General features: G+C 40.9%; 1 protein-coding gene across 4 annotated transcripts in view; it reads left to right on the top strand.

The window, feature by feature from the left end:
- Nucleotides 1–13,960, top strand: part of frmd6 (FERM domain containing 6) — a 188,603-nt gene that overhangs the window by 131,622 nt on the left and 43,021 nt on the right. For all 4 annotated transcript variants that reach the window (XM_048537817.2, XM_048537816.2, XM_048537819.2 and 1 more), the window contains 3 exons: nucleotides 8,272–8,351; nucleotides 9,504–9,580; nucleotides 12,696–12,882. In XM_048537817.2, coding sequence (XP_048393774.1) covers nucleotides 8,272–8,351; nucleotides 9,504–9,580; nucleotides 12,696–12,882 — 344 coding nt within the window. The remainder of the gene's footprint in view (nucleotides 1–8,271; nucleotides 8,352–9,503; nucleotides 9,581–12,695; nucleotides 12,883–13,960) is intronic.

The raw sequence follows: 13,960 nt of genomic DNA on the forward strand, positions 1-13,960 counted from the left end.
TTACATTCTTGTTCAAAAAAGGTTGCAAGTATGAGCCCCCCTGTAATTACAGAGCAGTCAGTTTAACTTTGATAGTGGGGACACTTCTAGAAACAATAGTTTGGGATATAACTAACAGTCCCATGGACAAACGTCGGTAATTAAGGATAACCACCAGAGATAACTAAAGGTAAAATAATGGTTTACTAACTTTCTGGAGTTCATTGAAGAGATAAAAGTAAGCAAGGATTGTATGTGGTGTACTTGGATTTTCCAAAAATTGATCCAGTGGAATACAACAAATTTGTGAGGAAACTTCATGGGACATGGAATAAAAGGGACAGTAACAATATGGATGAAGATTTGGCTGACAGGAAGGATGGTGGTTTTCAGTCATTTAAGTGGAGTTCCTCGGGGTTGGAATTGGGACTCTTGCTTTTCTAGATTTGTGTTACTGATCTAGATCTTGGAGAGCAGAGGCCAGTTGCAACGTTTGCAGACAATACAAAATTTGGAAATAGATTCAATTGTGAGAATAGCGCAACACTTGAAAAGGACATAGACAAGTTGGAGTGGGCAGGTAGGTGGCAGAGAAATTCCCTCCTTAAGGGATTGCTGTCAACCTACAGTATGTGGACTGCAGTGGTTCAAGAAGGCAGCTGATGACTACCTTCTCCAAGGCAACTGGGGAAGGGCAATTTGGGTCTGTTTTCCTTGGTGAAGTGAAGGCCATCAGGAGATTTTTCAAAATTGGAAATGTTCTGGACAGAGTTGACCAAGAGAAACTGTTTCCTGTTTTAAAAGTATCGAGAATGAGGGGTACAGTTCAAAGTGATTTGCAAAAGAAGCAAATGCAGTGTGAGAAAGCAAACATTTTCATTCAGTGACTGGAACACACTGCCTGAAGTGAAGTGGAGTTATATTTAATTGCAGCGTTCAAGAAGGTACTGAATGAATATTTAAACATAAACAATGAGTAGGGTTCTGATTGAAGAGGGGGAGAATGACACTAGGTCATAATGCCCATATGGTGAGCTGGTACAGACATGATCGGCCAAATGACCGCCTGCACTATAACAATCCTGTGATATACATAAACAACATAGATGAGAATGTAGGAGAGATGATAAATAAGTTTGCAGATGACACAAAGATTGTCTGGGTAGCTAGTGAGGAAGAAAGTCTTCGGTTACAGGAAGACACAGCTGTATTGGTTTGATGGGTAGTTCAGTGGAATTTAACCCTGATAAGCGTGAGATGATGCACTTTGGATGAAGTAACAAAACAAGGAAGTACTCAATAAGAGGGAGCTTGCAAAAAGATAGATCTTGGAGTGCTTCCCTACAAATCCCTGAAGGCCTCAGGGCAGGTGTATAGGGTAGTTAAGAAGTCATACAGGACACTTGTCTTTACAGAGAATTCTTTCATCTGAAGATCCTGAATCTTTGGAATGCCCTCCCTCAAAAGGTAAAGGAAGTGGTCTTTGCATACTTTTAAGGCTGAGCTTGATTTGATTCTCGATAAATGAGGAATGAAAGCTTATTGGGGATGGTTAGATAGGTGGAGCAACTAGATCAGTCATGATCTAGTGCATATTCTTATGATCGGATAATGAACACAATTCCACCTTTCTACCTCCCACTGATACCCTATGACTTCCTTATTAGACAAGAAATTATTTGCTTTTGCCTTGAAAAATGTTGACTAACTCTGCCTCCTCTGCATAATGCAGAAGAGATTGCCAAAGCCTCTCACTTCTCTGAGAGTGAACATTTCTCTTCATCTCCATCTTAAGTGGTAGACTCCTTTTATAAACTATGTTCGCTAGTCTGTCCCACAAGGGGCAACCTCCTTTCAGCATCTACCTGGCCAGTACCCTCCTGCTCTCTTGTGTTTCAATAAAAACATTGCTCACTCTAGTAAACTCGAATAGATATACAGACCTAACTTATCCAACCTTTCTACATAAGATATTTGTCACCACCACTATCTGCCCAAAATAAATTCCCTATCCGTGTTTCCACTGATTGAACTTTCCTTGAATTGCTTCTAAAATGTTTATACTTTTTTTTAAGTAAGGGGACCAAAACTTTAGATGAGGTCTCACCAATACTCTATACAACTCTAGTAAAATATCCTTATCTTTGTCTTCCATTCCATTTGCCTTCCTAATCACTTGCGGTATCTACATACCAACCCTTCGTGATTCATGTACCTGGACAGTCGGATCTCCCCGTATCCAGAGTTCTGTTAACCCCCTCTGATTTCATAATTAGTTGCTTTTCCCACATTCTACTTCATCTAACCAGTTTTGGCCCAGACACTTAACCAATCTGTATCCATTTTCAGACTCGTAATGTTCTCTTACTTTCCCACCTACCTTTGTTACACTTGCTAAAGACTCAACCATGCATTTGGCCCCTTCAACTAAATCATTGATATAAACTGGAAATGATTGTGGTTCCAGCACTGATTTTGTGGCTTTCCACTCATTATGTCTTGCGAATCTGTAAATGACCCATTTGATTCCTATTCTGTTTCCTGTCAGTGAGCTAATCTTCCAATGATGCTAATGTGTTCTCCACAATGCCTTTGACATGATGCTTTTTACGAAGTGCCTTTTGGAAATCAAAGTGCATTCACATTGTTTAACACTTTTTCAAGGAACTCCAATAAATTAGTACACAGCATCACAGAATTGTTATTATTACAGAAGGAGGCTATTCAGCCCATCATGCCTGCACCAGCACCTCAAACGAGGATCATTATCTGTTGCCAATCTCCTGCATTTTTCCTTACCCTTTCACACTATTTCTTTCAGAGTAATCATCCAGTGCCTTAATTGAACCTGCCTCCACCATACCGCTAGGTAGTGCATTTCATACTCTAACTACTTGCTGCGAGAAAAGGTGTTGTCTCGCTTTTGTTCCTTTTACAAATGGACAAAGCTTCATGTTATCTACTGTCCAGCCCATAGATAATTTTGAAAACCTCTATCAAATCTTCTCCTAGCAACCTTCTCTCCACGGAGAATAGTCCCAAATTCTTTAGTCAGACTTCATCACTGGGACCATTCCTGTAAACCACTTCTTCACTCGCTCTAATGCATTCACATCTTTTCTATAATGTGGCACCTACAACTATACACAATACTAGAGATAGTAGGAACTGCAGATGCTGGAGAATCTGATATAACAGGATGTAGAGCTGGATGAACACAGCAGGCCAAGCAACCCTTTGGTCTAGGCCTGAAAAAGCAACCCTTTGGTCTAGGCCTGAAAAATCAGCTTTCTGCTCCTCTGATGCTGTTTGGCCTGCTGTGTTCATCCAGCTCTACAGCTTTTCATACACAATACTACAGCTGATGTCTAACATGTGTCTCATACACTTTACTTTCCTCTTCACAGTTTACAATTCTTCCATGCTCGGTGTTAGAGTTAAACTTGAGATCATTTTCATAAAACCATAAAGCCTGGTTACATTGAGATTTTCTGAGTTCCTTGCTGTGACCTGCTTAATAATAATTTCCAGCTGTTTTCCCTACAACAGAAGTTAATTTAACTTGTCTGTAGTTTCCTGTTATCCGTTTCCTTCTGCTTTTTAGAGTCATGTTTGCCATTTTTCAATCTGGAGGGCTCTTTACAGAATCTAGGGAATTTTAGAAAATTAGAACCAATCGATCTGATGTCTCAGTAGCCAGCTTCTTTATAAGACCACACAATGAAATCCATCAAAACCTGGGGACTTGTCAGCTTTTAGTTCTAATATTATTTTTGTATATTTTGTTAATAATTCTTTGTCCCTGGTGACGGAAACTGTTTTAAGTTCCTTCCTCCCTTTCAATCTTTGATTCACAATTATTTATAATATGTTAATTATATTCTGGATAGTCAACACAGATGCAAAATATCTGTTCAGTTCATTTGCCAGCTCTTTTTTTTAAATCATTAACTCTCCAAGTTATCTTTCTCACAAGGACCAACGCTCCCTTCATCAGATCTCTTGCTTTTTAAATATCTGTAGAAATTCTACTATCTATCTTTATATTTCTAACTACTTTTCTCTTGTAATCTAATTTCCTCCTCTCATTTAACCTTTTAGTGATTCTTTGTTCTTCCTTGTTGTCTGCCAATTTTCTGATCTGCCACTTGCCTCTGCTGAAATGTGTGCTTTTTCTTTCATTTTGATAGTATCTTTAACTTGCTTAATTAGCTACAAATGGAGCATTCTTCCATTCAAGTCTTTCTCTCTCATTCAAAAGTATCTTTTGTTAAGTATTCTGAAATATCTTCTTAAATGTCTGCTACTGCAGCCCTGCCAACTTGTCCCTTAACCTAATTTTGCTAATTTACTTTAGCCAGCTCTCATAATTGTCCTCAAACTATACTTAATTTAACTTTTTATTATTCTGTTCTTAGAGCCTTCTTTTCTGAACCCGAATGTGAAATTTGATCTTACTATGACCATTGCTACCCAAGGGTGCCTTTGCTGTGAGATCATTCATTAATTCTGCTTCATTGCACAATACCAGATCTACCATAGCCTGCTCTCAAGAAACTGTTCCAAAAACATCCACTAAACTCACCGAGTCTTGCAGCATCTGTGAACAGAAATCAAAGTTAACGTTTCAGATCTGGTGACCCTTCCTCAGAATCTTATATGTTAACTCTGATTTCCCTTCACAGATGCTGCCAGACCTGCTGACCTTCTCCAGCAACTTCTGTTTTTGTTCCTGATTCACAGCATTTGCATTTCTTTTGCTTTTCATTAAACTCATCATCGAGGCAACCTTTGCCGACCTGATGTGTCTGATTTTCTCCTGGATTCAGAATCACCCATGACTTTCTTCGTAGTTTTCTTACAAACTCCCATTATTTCATTCCATATATCTTATCCTACAGCATGGTTACTGTTAGGGGACTTTCAAACCACTTCCATAAGTGACTTCTTGTCTTTACTTCTCGACTGAAACTGATTCGAGATTTTGATCTTCGGAACTGTGATATAGCGTGATCCATAATTCGCAGAGCCACCTCTCCACATTTCTGAGCTAACAGTCTTTGTAAATGTCATGGATCCTAGTCCCAGCTTATGCCATCTTTTATCCATGTTCCTGTAATGGCTATCAGATAATATTATTTATTTGTAATGTCATTTTATTTGCTTTATGAATGCCAGGTGCACTCAGATTTAAAGCCTTCAGTTGTGACTTCTTATGAATTTTCTGACCAGGGTCTTGCCTATTGGCACACTCGTAGATTTGTCCACTCTTCTGCCTACACTCTGATTATAATTTTCTATACTGCTACCTTACTCTCTTGTGTATTGTTGCTGCATGATCTTTTAATAGGCATCTGCTGAGGATACCTAAACAAAAAAAAGGGCCACACAAATTTAGTGGGACCAAAATAAAAATGTGTGCAAGCGAGGTATTTTCAACACTGACAAGATGATGGGGAAGATAGTGGGTATTCTACTCTCTGCCTTCCCTCATCGTCTTATGAGGTTCTGTCCAATCTGCCTGAGAGAGCCAATGAAATCTGTTCTGTGGTTGCTGTGATCTTCTGCAATAGGTCATTGATAATAATTCAAAGTTAAGCATTTAGCTGTTTAGAAAGTTGTCTTCTCTTTATAATTACAAGACTGAAAATTATGTGGTGAGTTTGAAAACCTTTTGGTGAGTGTATAGGGTTCTTCTGGAACTTAGAACACTTTTTGTGAAATAATTTATTTGCAGCTGTCGTGGGTGGGAGTACATCAGTGAATTCTTTGTTATGTTCAAAATTATAGTCAGCTGACATTTAATTTATGAGAAGATATTTCTTATGATTGAAGTGTCGTGGAACATTTTTCTAAAACGCCACGTTTTACTCTAAGTTATGAGAATCTTTCTTTATCTTGTGGCCAAATACTGCCTACTCCAAAGGATTGAGGGCCAGTAGTGAGCTGAGGGCATTAAACATATGCAGAGCTCCTTTGGAAAGCACAGATGTGAGACTGCTTATGGCTCTGGAATTTCTCTTAAAGACCACCTGTTTAAAGTTTCCATCCAGTGACATATGAAACCACTTAGATTGAAGCAAGACCAACTGAACTTTATTCTTAAATTAATTGGTTGACAAGTCTTGCTGTGCAACAAGAGATATTCTAGGCCATTACCAGATCAGTATGCCAAATTATGATGAATACATTTTGGAACCTTTTGATTTATTCTTATTTCTGAACATTATATTTTGCTTAGTTTTAGGATTGCACGGTGATAAATGTGACTATATTTAAATAGAATGTAGTTTACAATCTCTGTGTGACAGAACCACCATGCTAACACAAAAGAGAAGATAATTACATGTGCTTTGGGTGAAAATGATTCAGCAGTGACTGTACTAAAGGTGCCATAATGCAACTGTGTGCTATAATTGATAGATGGCATAACAGTGTCTGAATATCTCAGTTGCATTCTGTACAAAATTAATTATTTTTTCAGTGTCATAAATTGTGACAATTATGAAGCCAAGAAAGATCAAAATGAGGTTAAAAACCATTGGCAGTAAATATAAAGGATTCGTGGTCATTGCAACCTTTGAGAACATTCATAGAATATTACTGTTATTTTACAATTAGAAATGAACAAATTGCATTACACCCATGATAACGCTGAAAGTTTTATTTGTTATTATAATGCCTGCAGAGATAGACAAACTGAAAAACAAATTTACAAAACTAACCTTAACAAAAAAATGGACAAGTTACCACCTTTTCTAGAACTTTAACAATCCAATGAAAACCAATATAAATTTCACTGGCAAACCAGTGTGTATATAATATATGAATTGCCATTAAATAACAAATGCAGCAGAAATAGATCTCAGATTTGTCAGGCAGTCCACTCAGTAGACATGGCACTAATTTCAGCCACATACCCTCAGCTTCTTCAAAACTCCAGCTCATTTTTCTTCAATGATTTAGCTATTTCAGGGACCCTGATATCTAACCCAAGTGCCTAGGTCAGTTGCAGATACATACTTGAGTGATGATGAACAGTAAGCAATCCGAATATAACAACATGTTGCCAAGATATTGCAAAATGGTTGTAACAATGCTGTAAATCCTCAACCTCAACTGGATCCAACCAATCTCCCGCACTTCCGGGCTCGCCCCCTCTCTTCCCTCTCGTAACAGTAATAGGGTTCCCCTTCCCCTTCCCTACCACCCCACCAGAATCCACATCTAGAAGATCATCAGACGCCATTTCCGGCACCTCCACCGAGATGCCACCACCGGACACATATTGCCCGCCCCTCTCTTGTCCACCTTCTGCTGGAAATTTCCCTTCCAGGCCACCATGGTCTACTCTTCCTTCACTCCCAACATCCCCCCACAGTTCAATGGCACCTTCCCCAGCAACCGCCGATGGTGTAATACCTGTCATTTATCTCCTCCCTCTCCAGTATCCAAGGGCCCAAACATACCTTCCAACAGAAGCAGCACTTTACCTGCACTTCGCACAATCTAGTCTACTGCATTCGCTGCTCCCAATGTTGTCTCCTCTACATTGGGGAAATGAAGCGTAGACTGGGTGACCGTTTTGCAGAACATCTGTGTTCTGCTCACAAAAAAGACCCTGAGCTTTCTGTTGCCTGCCACTTTAACACACCACCCTGTTCCCTGACCAACATCTCTGTCTCAGGTTTGCTGTAGTGTCCCAGCAAAGCTCAAAGCAAGCTGGAAGAACAACACCTCATTTTCTGCTTGGGAACCCTGCAGGCCTCTGGACTCAATATCGGGTTCAATAACTTTAGGGCTGAACTGTACTATGTTCTAGCCCCCTAACCCACACACTAGGCCTTGTTATCATATAACCTGCACATTACCTATTGTTAGCTATTTACAGTCCTCATTAACAGCTATTCACCCTCCTGGCCAGTCTGTTATCCACTCCTTTATCTGTCCAACTGTTCTTCTCTCTCTTTGTGGTTTATCTCCACTTATTGATTATACCTTTCCTTCTTCCCCACCCTATCTTTTGCATATAAACCAACACTTTCCTAGCTACTATCAGTTCTGAAGAAGGATCCCTGGACCTGAAACGTTAACTCTGAGTTTTTCTTCACAGAGGCTGCCAGACCTGCTGAGCTTTTCCAGCAACTTCTGTTTTTGTTTCTGATTTACAGCATCCGCAGACGGTTCTTTCGGTTTTTATTGACATGACTGACAATGTTTTTCATTTAACTGGCAACTGCCATGTAACCTTCTCTTTATGTGATATTTCTTTATTTTCTTTTTCCGATGCAGACAATGAACATGTTTATATGGAACTGATGCAGAAGCTCTGCAAGTACTGTCCAAAAGAATGGAAGAAGGAAGTAAGCAAAGTAAGTTTCCCCCAGCGGCAAAACTCAATATGTGCTAGTTCACTATAAAGACCCACTTTAACACAGCCATATTTATATTTATATAATTATACTCCAATTAAGACTAACTCTGGTAAATCAACTCCTTCTTCTTACTCTGGAATAATGACTCAGTCAGCTAGCACTACAGAGGTAATAGTTCAAGGTTGTTGATATCTTTAACATGAAAGGGATGTTTGAATGGTTTGTGATTGTCATCTGACATCTGAGTGGTCAAAGCTATACTCACTATGAAGCTATTTCTAAAGTTAATATAGTTGCATTGTTTTAACACACACAAATAGTGATAATGCAGTGAAGTTGATCAGATTGGATACCCCGCTCCATATTAACGTACATACTGGATTGAATTGTAGAGGTCACAAAAAGCAGACTATACTGCAGCAGCAATAGTGAGGAATAATGTGGCTGGAAAGGACAAAATTGGCTGCAAAATGCCGATACCTTCCACAATATAAAGTCATGTTAGTTGCACACAATCCATATTGCTTTCACTTAGTAAATGTCACTAGCATTTTTAAGCAATCTTCCCTATTTCTTCAACATAAAATATCAGAAAATGGCTGCATTAGCCAGTGCTATACCCTTGGCATCAGCTTGGCTGTATAATTCAACTTTTAAATGATATAATTTCAGCAAATAAAACATTAATTTAAAGTGACATCCTGTGTTAATATTTTGGTGAAGAGTATTCTGGATTTTCTAATAATTATGGAGGTCAGAAGTCACACAATACCAGGTTTTAGTCCAACAGGTTTATTTGAAATTAAACCCTTTTGGAGCGCTGCTCCTTAATCAGGTGAAGTGGACATGAATGAAGTAAGTCATAAACAGTATTGCAAAATGGACTGACAGTGGATTGGCCATTCGGTTTACACCATGTGCAGTTTTCTTATACATCATCTTCATTGACCAGTTGGACTCCTTTACCTGTCAATGTGAAGATTTACATTGCTGATACATTATTTGTATTCTGCCTTATAACTGAAACAAAGAATTCTTTGTTTTTGGGTTTGATATGAGAATGTCAATGGGCATGCAATGCGAAAAATTTTGAAGAATCTAATGATTGCCTGTAATGCCGTATTATTCATTTTTCCAATATTTCTGCAGGGCATTGACCAGTTTGGTCCCCCTATGATTGTTCATTTCAGGGTACAATACTACGTGGAGAATGGGCGATTAATCGGGTAAGACGAATGACCTTTTCAAATGTAGGGAATGGAGGTACACAAAATCTAGCAAATAACCTTCCTGTCTGACCTGACCCGTCTCCCATTTTACAGAGGGCAGAGGAGGTATTTGGTGGCTTGCCCACGCTTGGGCTTATTGAGGCCTTTAAATGGCCAATTTAGGGCCTCATTCCTCCACTAAATGAATTTAACTAATGGTGGGAGAGCCCTGCACCACGTACGAGCCTAGCAGCTTGAGCTACTGTGATGGTATGAGGCAGGTTGGCAGTAGTGACTCCTGAACCTCCCTCTTTCATATGCAGCCCCCACACTCTGCTGAGCTTTTGGATGGTGAACTTAACCTGGGCCCTTCTACCTAGTTGGGACAGTCTGGAATCCAAGCAGTAGTCACTCCACTCTCGGCTTGCATTACTGAGACAACAGAACTGCCAGTCATCCAAAGCCTGCACCTGACTATGGATTCAAGAGCCATACTTCTCTGTAAATCCCAGCATGTGGACATGTTGGGATGCAGTCTAAATCAGTAGGGGGAATTTGGGGAACGTGTGGTGTGGACTGTGGAATTTTGTATGAGTTGATAGTTGTGGCAGGAGGAGGTTTGAAGCCTGAGCAATGAAGTAACAAAATCTGGAGTAATGACAGATATGATTGTGCCTTTCAGTGAAAGGTGGTCTGCAATAGATGGCAGAGAGGAGAACAGGCGATGTAGTGGGTTTAATAGTAAAGATTGAATTAGGTAGCCATTATGATTAACAGGTCAGAAATTCAGTCCAGGGTTGAACTCAAGCAAGCAGTTTGGTTAAGCTTGTATCAGTGATAAATGGGAACTGCAGATGCTGGAGAATCCAAGATAATAAAGTGTGAAGCTGGATGAACACAGCAGGCCAAGCAGCATCTCAGGAGCACAAAAGCTGACTTTTCGGGCCTAGACCCTTCATCAGAGAGGGGGATGAGGTGAGGGTTCTGAAATAAATAGGGAGAGAGAGGGGGAGGTGGACCGAAGATGGAGAGAAAAGAAGATAGGTGGAGAGTAGAGTATAAATGGGGAAGTAGGGAGGGGATAGGTCAGTCCAGGGAAGACGGACAGGTCAAGGAGGTGGGATGAGGTTAGTAGGTAGGAAATGGAGGTGCGGCTTGGGGTGGGAGGAAGGGATGGGTGAGAGGAAGAACAGGTTAGGGAGGCAGAGACAGGCTGGGCTGGTTTGGGATGCAGTGGGGGGAGGGGAAGAGCTGGGCTGATTTTGGGATGCAGTGGGGGAAGGAGAGATTTTGAAGCTGGTGAAGTCCACATTGATACCATTGGGCTGCAGGGTTCCCAAGCGGAATATGAGTTGCTGTTCCTGCAACCTTTGGGTGGCATCATTGTGGCAGGAGGCCCATGATGGACGTGTCATCTAAAGAATGGGAGGGGGAGTTGAAATGGTTCGCAACTGAGACGTGTAGTTGTTTATTGCGAACCGAGTGGAGGTTTTCTGCAAAGCGGTCCCCAAGCCTCCGCTTGGTTTCCCCAATGTAGAGGAAGCCACACCGGGTACAATGGAGACAGTATACCACATTGGCAGATGTGCAGGTGAACCTCTGCTTAATATGAAAAGTCATCTTGGGGCCTGAGATAGGGGTGAGGGAGGAGGTGTGGGGGCAAGTGTAGCACTTCCTGCGGTTGCAGGGGAAGGTGCCGGGTGTGGTGGGGTTGGAGGGCAGTGTGGAGCGAACAAGGGAGTCACGGAGAGAGTGGTCTCTCCGGAAAGCAGACAAGGGTGGGGATGGAAAAATGGCTTGGGTGGTGGGGTCGGATTGTAGATGGCGGAAGTGTCAGAGGATGATGCGTCGGGGATGGAGTAAGACACAAAGACACTAAGATGTTACCCTCAGGCTTCCTAGTGTGTGACTGGAAGAGTTTGTAGATGCAGTTGTGTATGTGGTGGTATGCTGCAGCCTTCAGGAAGATAGCAATGGAATGCTCTGTTGTTGGTTCAGAATATGATAGAATTGGAAGCAAATGGAATTCAATGCAGGGATGTATGACGTATATTTTGGAAGGACAAGTAAATAAACAATGAATGGTAAGATTTTGAGAAACATAAGGGAACAGAGAGAACTTGTCTACATACTCCTGGACAACTAATTATGCTAATTAAGAAGGCACTCAGAGGTTACATTTTTTTGGCTGTGGTTTGGAATGTACGTTATGTCATAGCTAAGAGTACAGCATATGCTTATATGCTTATTTATAGGAAGGGGCTGATCCTGCTCCAGAAGTTACAGAGGACACTTTGCAAGGAAGTTGGCAGGAATGGAGAATTTTTTTCGGTTGAGGAAAGATTGAGTAGGTTGAATTATAAATCTGAAGACTCTCCATAGTCTGCAACCATTCAAATTCCCCATCAGAGAGGTCAATGAGCAGAAAGCATAGATTTAAAGTAATTGCCAGAGGATTAAAGGGAAATTGAGAAGAATTTATTTTCATCAGAGGTAGCCTGAAAAAGTGACAGAGACAGAAAGCTTCACCAAATTTTTAAACGGGCTTGGAAATACCTTTGAAGTGCCACGTTCTGGAGGGCTTGAAAGTGGGATTAGGCTGCATTGGTGTGTTTCTGGCTAGCACAGACATGATGAGCCAAAGAGCCTCTTTTGTCCTCAAATTTCTATATTCTGTGATTCTAGAGACCAAATTTTTTGTCTGGGTGTGAAATGACTGATGCTTTAATTTTTTTCGAAGTCTATTTGCTTATCTTCCTTCCTGCACCATTTTCGTTTAGCCTTTTTACAGGTTGGCAATTTGCTTAATGTGTAAAATGCAGACTCATCCCACTGAGAACATGGTTCCTTGTTTCAATGGAGGATGGTATTCACACCATTTTCATTCTGTGCTGCTACGTTGTGGAAGCCAATTAACAGCATGCCAGAGTTGGAGAGTTTGTGAGGAGAACTAGGAGCACTCCGAAAGATAAGAGTGTAGTGCTTTCATGTCTTCACATGTTACTGTTAGGTGCTTTATTGTAATATAGTTCTGTTTCTAATGTAGTGATTCCCACGCCTTACTTATCAGTAAGCATGTAACTTTATTTCGGTGTGCTTGTCAGACATTCTAATATGGCATTTTTTTTTGCAGTGATAGAGCAGCTAGATACTATTACTACTGGCACTTGCGGAAACAAGTTCTCCAATCCCAGTGCATGTTACATGAGGAAGCCTACTTTCTACTTGCTGCCTATGCTTTACAAGCAGACCTTGGCAACTACAAAAGGCACAAACACTATGGGAAATACTTTGAGCCAGAAGCTTACTTTCCTCCTTGGGTATGACCTTTTAAAATCTTTAATCTTTCAAAACCTTGTATATGAAATATAGATACAGAAACAAAAGAGCCAAAAATCGTTTGTTAAGCTGTAAACATGAAAGCTGTAACTGAGCAAAGAAGAGTGGGGTTTGTGATTCAGTGACTGAATGCACCACCTTTGAATTCCACCTTGAATTTCACCGGAAATATAAAACAAGTTCATTGTAATTAAGTGCGACCGTGTGCATCGTGGCATTGGCTCAGGATGATTCATCAGTCCTGAGCTCCACGTGTACATCCTGCAGGAAGTGCCCACAAATGAGGCTGAGAATTTTGCGCAGAGTTTTACTTAGATTGCAACCTGAAAATGATAACTTCAAGGTCTGTGGAGAGGGTGAAATTTTCTCCTTTCATCCGATGTCGTAAACTGTTGTTTACTGCTGTCTTTCAGCTAGCACTGTGGAGATAGACATAGTAAGCAAACGAGGAGGAAGATTGCCAGGCTCTGAACTCTACCCATCAATTACATCAGGATAATGGCCGTGCATTATGTTAGGAATGGGAAGCGGGACGTAGAGTAGAATGGGAGTGAAGCAGCACAATGCACTGCTCAATTCTCCGTCATTTTCCAATCTTATCTCAGTTCAGCAAGAATGATACTGATTAAATCCTCCATGGTATCTACCTAAGATAGTAGAACTGCAGATGCTGGAGAATCTGAGATAACAAAGTGTAGAGCTGGATGAACACAGCAGGCCAAGCAGCATCAGAGGAGCAGGAAAGCTGACATTTCGGCCCCTACTACAGAAATGGGGAAGGGGAAGAGGGTCTGCAATAAATAAGGAGAGAGGGGGAGGCAGATAGAAGATGGATAGAGGAGAAGACAGGTGGAGAGAAGACAGACAGGTCAAAGAGGCGGGAAATGAGCTGGACTGGCTTTGGGATGTTGTAGGGGGAGGGGAGATTGTGAAGTTCACATTTCCTGCAACTCATCCCTCACACCACCTACCCACAATAACAACCAAAACAGAATCCCCCTTGTCCTCATGTACTACCCCACCAATCTCCAGACCCAATGCATTATCCTCTAACACTTC

Source organism: Stegostoma tigrinum, chromosome 10 (assembly GCF_030684315.1).
Source record: "Stegostoma tigrinum isolate sSteTig4 chromosome 10, sSteTig4.hap1, whole genome shotgun sequence".
In the NCBI taxonomy this organism is placed as follows: Eukaryota; Metazoa; Chordata; class Chondrichthyes; order Orectolobiformes; family Stegostomatidae; genus Stegostoma; species Stegostoma tigrinum.